The 9,363-nt window shown below is 38.2% G+C and overlaps 1 protein-coding gene across 2 annotated transcripts in view; it reads left to right on the top strand.

Moving 5' to 3' along the window:
• LOC132161040 (sodium channel protein type 8 subunit alpha-like) overlaps positions 1-9,155 on the top strand; it is a 55,368-nt gene extending 46,213 nt beyond the window's left edge. For both annotated transcript variants that reach the window (XM_059570817.1, XM_059570816.1), the window contains 6 exons: positions 1,476-1,760; positions 2,361-2,414; positions 2,491-2,628; positions 2,843-2,947; positions 3,349-3,619; positions 3,715-9,155. In XM_059570817.1, coding sequence (XP_059426800.1) covers positions 1,476-1,760; positions 2,361-2,414; positions 2,491-2,628; positions 2,843-2,947; positions 3,349-3,619; positions 3,715-4,877 — 2,016 coding nt within the window. In that variant the 3' untranslated portion in view covers positions 4,878-9,155. The remainder of the gene's footprint in view (positions 1-1,475; positions 1,761-2,360; positions 2,415-2,490; positions 2,629-2,842; positions 2,948-3,348; positions 3,620-3,714) is intronic.
• The last annotated feature ends 208 nt before the right edge of the window (positions 9,156-9,363 follow it).

Here is a 9,363-nt window from a genome sequence, read left to right on the forward strand (position 1 = left end):
CATTTCCTACACTTCAAAATACCTAAAATTATTGCAAGTTGCACTAATTTATGAAAGCCTTAATAGAACCATTGAGTTCCTTGTGTAAGGATCACTAATTAATGAGTCAGTAAGATCATTGACATTCTATTAAAATGTATAAAGGGGTGGGGGCATGGCTACTGCTAGGATTGATGTCCTGCATGCACCATTATTGGCTATCCATCTCTGACATCACAGCTTTTGTGTGTACCATGAGTGAGAGGGTGATTTGGGAGGGTGGGAGTCTTCTTCTTCAATGTCTACCTTTACATTTCTCTTAATAGTTTTCTCTTAAAATCTGGGTTCTTTCATGACACTAAGTAGTATCCTGGTATGGCAAGAGAAAAAAAATGTGTTTGGTGGCTATGTATTTACAGTATGTGTGAGTAATAATTAATCAAAAATGGCAATGGTCTACAAATTGAATTCCACATATTCTCTCGATTCTGGTGTTGTTTTGCTTCTGCTTGTTTCTTTCTACTTGATACACTGTTGTCAAGCATGAAATTGCTGCCCATTCAAAATTTTTTTTACTCTTCATATTTAGTAAAATTTGGGATTCTTTAGATTATATAGCATTTTATAATAAATCTTTCATTCAGTTATCGAATGGGAAACAATGTTGACTTACAAATAGGGTAGCAAGTAAGTCATGAGAAGCAGATAGAAGCAGAACATGTGATATCCAGCATGCAGGTGGAGAGAAACCAATGTGGCCATTCTGTAAATTTGAACCTTGATGTGATAAAAACTGCCAAATTTTCAATTTAAAACATTTCATCAAAAACTTAACATAAAAAGAGTTTTCTTTCTTTTGTCTGTATAACTTTTGCCACTTTAATGCACACTTTATAGTTTTTATTTTTTTTATTCATTTCTGTTTCTGAATCAAGCCATACCAGTTTACATCATCTTAGTGCTGTCATCTTTAGATTCTATGTCAAGTTACAACATATTTGTGTATTTATCTCCTTGCTCTTGCACAAAATATTACAATTGGATTTTCATGTAATTCATTATTAAGGTGTTGGCACAGTAATTATAGAGTAAATCTTAAACCTTTACCTCTTAAATTTTCTTTAACAACAATACATATTAGTGGTATTATAATTACATGTATATACAGATAATATTGATAAAAAAATGGCCAGATTTTACTACACTTTATTTGTTATTAAAGTCAACAAAACTCCTATATGTTGTTCTAAAAAGATTAGTTTACTTTTTTTTGTTCATTGCAAAATGTGTAGAAGCCTTCTTAGGTGGAAAATTGGTTTGCTTTCAAAAGAGCTTGAAGATATGCACATTACATGTTGAACATATGAACAATTTTAGTCTAACCACTACTTTCTCTCTCTGCTTTTTATTTCTCTCTCAAACACTCTGTTAAAATCCATCCCCCTTTTTTGCCCACTTCCCCCAATTATTATTATTATTTTTTTTTTTTCCTGTAGGTTGTCGTGAATGCTTTGGTGGGTGCCATTCCCTCCATTATGAATGTGCTGTTGGTGTGTTTGATCTTCTGGCTGATCTTCAGTATTATGGGTGTCAACCTGTTCGCTGGGAAGTACTATTACTGCTTCAATGAGACATCAGAAGAGTATTTTAAAGATGACATTGTCGACAACAAGACAGAATGTTTTGCGCTCATCAATGCAAACCACACAGAGGTTCGCTGGAAGAATGTGAAGATCAACTTCGATAATGTGGGTGCAGGTTACCTGGCACTCTTGCAAGTGGTAAGTCATCTCATCTTTTGTATATCAGTTGTTTAAATACCCACCATGACCTTGCTCAGTAAACACAAATCTTCAATGTAAACAAACTAGAACTGATAACTCTGTTTGAAAAAAGTTGCCAGCCACTGCCTGTGTTTTTGTGCATTTTCACAAAATTTTCTTGGCCCTCAGAATATTTTGTTGTATAAATATGTTTTGTTCTAGCTTCGTTGTTTGTTTATTTATTTATAAAGCTGGGAAAATCAAATTTTTATCAAAGGCTACATCTGGATTATATTCAGTATGGTGATCAAAGCATAGATGCAGTGGATCGCTTCAATCAGCACCCCCAAAGCTTGCACAGTCCTTTACCACTTCTTGGATCCACATTTCACTAAGTAACACTAGGCAGTTTTGATTTATATGCTGTTTATTGTTGATGATTCAGAAGATGCATAATAGCACCCTGAGCGTATAGCAATGAAAGCATGGAAAGACTAGATCTTGTCTTTGGCAGGGAACTGTTTTCTCATAAAAGACGAGATAACATGTCAATGGCGGAGTAAGAGTTGTATTACTGTGCATAGCACTGAGTTTGGCTTCTTTCTCCATATGACCTAGGCCACATTCAAAGGCTGGATGGACATCATGTATGCTGCTGTGGATTCCAGAAAGGTGCGGATGTTTTTATAGTTTGAAACTTTTAGCTCTTTATTCAACTGAATCACTTTTTGCTTATTGCTGCTTCCAGGTTGAGGACCAACCCATCTATGAGGACAACATCTACATGTATATATATTTTGTCATCTTCATAATCTTTGGGTCCTTCTTCACTCTGAATCTTTTCATTGGTGTCATAATTGACAACTTTAACCAACAGAAGAAAAAGATAAGTGTTCTCTCTCTTTTTCACATCTAGAGTTTCTTTACTGTGCTTTGCACTTTCACACCTTCTCTCTGCATTTTTATGTTATCTTCTTTTCTCTCTGTATTTTCGTGCGACATGCTTTAAATTTAATTGCTTGATTGCAAAATCTTCTTAATTTGAGCACATGCGGTGTAAGGTTTGTAAGGTTGTAACCAGTCTACTTTTGTCCCTATACTTTGGAGGTCAGGATATCTTCATGACTGAAGAACAGAAAAAGTACTACAATGCTATGAAGAAACTGGGCTCAAAGAAACCCCAGAAACCCATCCCTAGACCTCTGGTAAGCAGACAGATTTGGGTTGCTACACATATCTGGCCATCAATGACTGGTGCAGGGATAGACCAATAATGTCATATTCAAACGTGTGCATTCTTTTATATATATAGATTGGCAAGTGGATTTAAAAAAAACATTTTTTTTTATAAAAATGCAACTACAAATGCAATTTAAATGCAAGAAAGGTGCATTTTATTCATTTATTATTTTCTTAATATAATTATTTTAATTAATTTACAGTTCTCGACTTTTAAATGTTTTAAATATGCTTATTAATGTCAATTTCAAATATTTTTTGATGTATTATTGATTTACATTTCATAACTTAGAACTAGAAACACTTCTAGTCCTCCATGTTTACCTCCATATCTTCTGTATTCCTTTTTCTTTTCCTTTACTTCCAGAACAAAATCCAGGGGATGGTATTCGACTTTGTCACTCAGCAGGCCTTTGACATTTCCATCATGATCCTCATCTGTCTTAACATGGTAACCATGATGGTGGAAACTGATGATCAGTCAGATGAGACAGAGAACATTTTGTACTGGGTAAACTTCATATTCATTGTAGCCTTCACTGGCGAGTTTGTCCTGAAACTCTTTGCTCTGCGACACTACTATTTCACCAATGGTTGGAATGTCTTTGACTCTGTTGTCGTCATTCTGTCCATTGTGGGTGAGTGATTTGTCCAAATGTGTATTTATCAATAGACATTTCACATTTGATCAGCTTTGGAGAGTTTTGTAATTTGTCTTTAATTTGTTTTTCAGGTATGTTCCTGGCAGACCTCATTGAGAAGTACTTTGTGTCACCAACTTTGTTCAGGGTCATCCGTCTGGCTCGAATTGGCCGTATTCTGCGTCTAATCAAAGGAGCCAAGGGCATCCGGACATTACTGTTTGCTTTGATGATGTCACTTCCTGCTCTGTTCAACATCGGCCTGCTGCTTTTCCTAGTCATGTTCATCTTCTCCATCTTTGGCATGTCTAATTTTGCATATGTGAAACGAGAATTAGGAATTGATGACATGTACAACTTTGAAACTTTTGGCAACAGCATGATCTGTCTATTCATGATCACCACGTCAGCTGGATGGGATGGCCTCTTGGCTCCTATCTTGAACTATCCACCTGACTGTGACCCCGAGAAAGAGAATCCAGGAACCACAGTCAAGGGCAACTGTGGCAATCCCTCAGTGGGCATCTTCTTCTTTGTAATGTACATTATTGTGTCCTTCCTGATTGTGGTGAACATGTACATTGCTATCATCTTGGAGAACTTCAGTGTTGCCACCGAGGAGAGTGCTGATCCACTGTGCGAAGATGACTTTGAGTCCTTCTATGAAATCTGGGAGAAGTTTGACCCAGATGCTTCACAGTTTATCACCTTCGCCAAGTTGCCAGACTTTGCAGATACATTAGAACATCCACTCCGTGTGCCAAAGCCAAACATCATCGAGCTGATCGCCATGGACATGCCCATGGTGAGTGGCGACCGCATTCACTGCTTGGATATTCTGTTCGCTTTTACCAAGCGTGTGCTGGGAGATAGTGGGGACCTGGACATGATGCGACAGCAAATGGAGGAGCGCTTTGTGGCGGCGAATCCCTCTAAGATGTCATACGAGCCCATCACTACCACGCTGCGGCGTAAGCAGGAGGAGGTGTCAGCCATCATCATCCAGAGGGCATACAGAGCCCACCTGGCGCGCAGAGGCTTCATCTGCAAACGTAGGCCTGCCAACAACAAACGGAACGGAGAGAACGGAGGGAACAATCAGGAGAAGAAAGAGGGCACGCCTTCCACTGCATCCCTGCCGTCCTATGACAGTGTAACCAAGCCCGAGAAGGAGAAACAGGACGACAACAATGAAGGCAAGGGCCGCAAGGAAAAGGGCCGAAACCAAAAAGACGTCAGGGAATCCAAGTGTTAAGACTGCTGCGGTAACACTCGTGGACAGCGATAATGATCATGACATGATATTATAACAAAAACTGTCATATCAAGCGACTGGAAACCCTGAATCAAACTATACAGATGTACAGATTACTTTCATTTAAGAGGAAAAAACAAAGCCGAATTAACACGACAAAAAAATGTTTACAAACGTCACTGGCATATCGAGGCGAAGAAAAGTGTTGGGGTTCCTCAAAGCTTGAAGAAACTTACAAGTTAAACCAAACATAATCAGCTTCCTGTGTGACACTGTTGCATCAACACTCAATTTAAACAGAATCAAATATTATTTAAAAGACCGATACTTGATCGAGTGTATTTTAGAGGGCTATATTCCGCTTCAATATGGAACTCTTTACCGAGCAGCAATGTGATAATCCAAGGGAGAACTAGGATCGAATCCCATGCTTCTGAACTGCGTCTGTGAAGTTTCCATGCAGAAAACAAACACAGCTATTCATGAATGGATCAGCTTCCCGAAGCGGATGGCGAAGGAGTTTCATTTCATATACGTGTCAGAACTCGACGTTACTGTGAGAGTGAGCAAGATAGACAGTCTGGCTGATTCCAACGGTCTCTTTGCGTTTGTTAGCATTGAATATATATTTACACGGTCTTTAAATTATTTGAGCGGCAAAAAAAGGAGAAAACAGGAGGGAAAATATGGATATAACATTTTGCCCATGTCACCCTCAGTAACTGTGTCATGATAACTTTGTTATGCCTGCATCAAAAGGCTTTTTTTACATGGGCTTTCACACCGATAGGACCGGGGGCAAAAACCAGGGGCCCCCAATACACATCTCCAAATGAATAATAAATTACTGTGCTTGTTCAATGCATAGAAATGACTTGCATGATGGCATGTTTTGATCAGAAATTTTGCATGAGTAATCATAGTCCACAAAACACTAATACAGACCACCAAAGTGGCTTGATGATGTTTTATGCTGTCCACTGGCTAGATTTACATCCAGAAATCAAATTTAATTTGAAAACCCAATTTGGCTCCTCTACTTAACATTACGAAATAGATTATCACACATTAGGACAGAATTTGGGATTGGCTTCAGATGGTGCAAATGCCTGTGACTAATCAGTGGCTTATATACATTGAAACAAATACTCGCATTGTGGCACATTATTGGAGAGGAAGGATACAAGGGACATCCCATTTTGTGCTGCTCAGGAGATAATGAATGGGAAGACTAAATGTGTCGGAATGTGTGTGTGGAGACAGGAGAAAAATGATACAAAATAACACTGTAATTCCTAAAGCTTCTTGTTTTATTTGTATGCAGCAATATCACTTGCCTCACCTACAGCACTGCCCGCGCTGCGGGTCATATGGTAGGTGGGTTCAGACTCCAGGGAGGGGCAAGAGGGTGGGGGGCAAAAGTTTGGGCATTATTAGGGGTGTAGCAAGTTGGTTGGCATTTTTAATCCTCATCAGGGATTAGATGAGACAAGCTATAACTGTTTCTGGGAAAGTGGCAGTTTTTTATTTTTATTTTTATTTTAGAAAAATAGAATTTTTTAGAGATTTTTAATTTAAATTTTTACATGCTATATTTCTTTAAAGAATATTGCAGTGTGTCTATGTCTAGACTCGTCCTGGTTTGTCCCTCAAGGGTCATCCGGATGTTTTTTGTGTATGAAGCCATCGCATCTTCAACAATGGTTTGATTGTAGCCAGGACAAAGGGACAGGACTTGAGAGAGACAGATGGATGGTTGGGAAGTCACAGCTGTTTAAGTAGAAGCCAAAGATGTTTGTCTGATTATCTGGTGTGTGCAATTTGTGTCTGGAAGTTTCTGGAATGTCTCCGGGGTGGAGTGATCCTCTCCTGCGTAACACTTTCAGACAGACTAATGCTAGTTGACTTTCCCCATTATTCTCAGGATACAACACAGTGTATCATGTCACTCTGATGTCATCGTCAAGGGCCTCCACTAGGTCCGGAGAATGTTTATAATCGAGTTTGTGTGGAGCTAAAGCAGGAGCGCTCCCACCACATTGAACTCTCATGTGGAGAGAAGAGTAGGGCTATCTGACACAGAGACACAGAGCCGAGCTTCAGAGTTTTCAGACAGCAGGAAAGGTGTTGTTGTGGAGTTGATGATGAAATGAGATCCAGACTGAGAATATTGCTAATTCTCACCACATTAAATGTGCAGTTATTCGACCCCTGGTCAGCCTTTTTTCTCTTCAGTACACCACTACACAAATTCCAAATAACCATTCGGCACTTGTCACACAGCAGCTTACTGTGAGCCGGGCAGCTCCACACATCAAAGTGACTACATTTTTTTTTTGGTTTCTTTTAGTGATGTAAGCAGTCTTTCCTTACCCTTCATCTGGTGTTGATGGTCCAGTTGCTTCATGTGAGGGTGTTGACCTGAACCAAAACAAAACAAAAACTCTGCTCAGCAAAGCTCAACCATTCTCATTTAAGCAGCCACGCAGGCTCTGTATAAACGACAACAACAAAAAAGAACCAACAACAGATCACACATTCATTTAAAAAAAACTAAATGAATGAAAAATTCATTTAAAACATGTATTGTACTGTATAGGCTATGTTGTAAGCGGCACAAAATGCTGAAAAGTTAAGAATGAACTTTTTAAGAGACTATAAATAATGTAATATATAATTTTATTTTAACAGCATGCATAGTTTTTTTGTAAATACAGAAATACTTAAAAAAAATTACTGCTATTAATCTAATACTGAAAAATAATTATAACCCTAATAGAATGGCTTCGCTCATTGCCCTGGTCTCATTAGGTAGACTGTGACATATTTGTTAGAAGGTGTAGATTTTTCTGACACACTTTTCACATTTAAGAGTGGAATCCAATATGTTAAATGCAAAAAGTATATATTAACCTATACATAAATCAAGGCATATTTATATATATATGTATGTATACATGTATATGTACATATGTGTATATATATGCACACATATACATATGTATGTATATATGATATGAGAGCACTGTCCTCCTCTTCTGCTTGGAGTGGAGGTGAAGCACTACTGGCTGTCGTTTGCTCACGTTCTTCTTTCTTTCGTGCAATACGTTCAGTGAACGGCCAAAACTCTGACCTGGCCCACACAGTGTGTGCTTGTGTGTGTGTATTTGAGACGTCTGGGTTTGAGCGAGTGTTGTCTGTGTGCGTGCACAGGTCTAGCTTTCAATGCACGGTGATGTAGTGGCTGCTCGCTATGGCTTATGTCACCCATTTTTGGGAGGGGAATGGAATACCAGCAATTCATTTACACCCTGTGTGAATACGTCCTACCATCTCTAACTCACATACTACGTACATATGCACTGGACGCCACATGTTTTCCCCCATAAACCCTGTTTTCATCTTCTGACCTAATCACCAAATGCCATGATCTTTCAGTCCGAGTCTGAGAGCGAGTGTGTGTGCGCGTGTGAGCGTAGGGAGGAGGGGATGAAGTGTCCGTGACGGTTTGGTCACTTTAAATGTGTGATGCAGCTTGAGTTAAGCTTAGCTTGTTCTTCATCTCTTAGATACACAGCAATGCAATTTGCAGTCTTAGGTTTTTGTTAGGCTTTTTATTGCTTTTCTTGTCTTTGTATGTTTGTTTAAGGTGCCTTTTGCTGCCAATTTTGTTTGTCAAAAATGTAGATGATGTTGCATAAAATTCTCCTAAACAAGTGGAGCTTGTTTCAAATGAGCACTGGGAGAAAGAACTGAACTAAAGAATGTCTGTGACATCTATTAAAAAGCAAAAAATAAATAAAAATAAACTTAATAAAAAAGACAAAATACAAAAAAAAAAAAAAAAAAAAAGCAGAAACAAATAAAATAAAAAAAGAAAACTTAACTGGCATCAGCCTGACTTCATCAGAGATTGTCAAATAGCATGGGGCAGGAAATAGAGTGCGTTGGTCACTCAGTGAATCTCTTAAAAGTTGAGTCTGTAGAAAGAGAAACAGTTTGCCTTCTGTGCTCAGCTTATGTTAATTTTCAGCCACTTCTTTTATTTTTCTATAAATACTGTCTATTCTTTTGTAGCATGACTGAAATGCTATTTCCTTCATTTGCTGACAATAATTCAAGTGGTTTTTGGTTCATAATGTTGTTCTTATCTCTTGCCACTGATGTTGGAGAGGAGAGGGTATGTTGCACAACCACTTGACTTAGTGAGAATCAGTGAAAGATTGTCTTCATTTGAGCACGAAACCTTTTCCAAACAATAAAGCAGCCTTCCAGTTATGCCAGAGTGTTTGTTTTTCTTTCTTCTGTTAATGATGTTGAACAATGTACATTATGTAATTTGGTGAAATAACATTACTTGCATTTTTTTTTCTCACATAGCTAACCTACTAAACCCTGGGTTGTTGTTTTTTATGTTTCAGTCTTTAACATTGGTTAAGAATTTAAGTACTCAGGTTTGTAACTGTCGTACAATCGTAAACTCTTA

This window comes from Carassius carassius, chromosome 17 (genome assembly GCF_963082965.1).
Source record: "Carassius carassius chromosome 17, fCarCar2.1, whole genome shotgun sequence".
Classification (NCBI taxonomy): domain Eukaryota; kingdom Metazoa; phylum Chordata; class Actinopteri; order Cypriniformes; family Cyprinidae; genus Carassius; species Carassius carassius.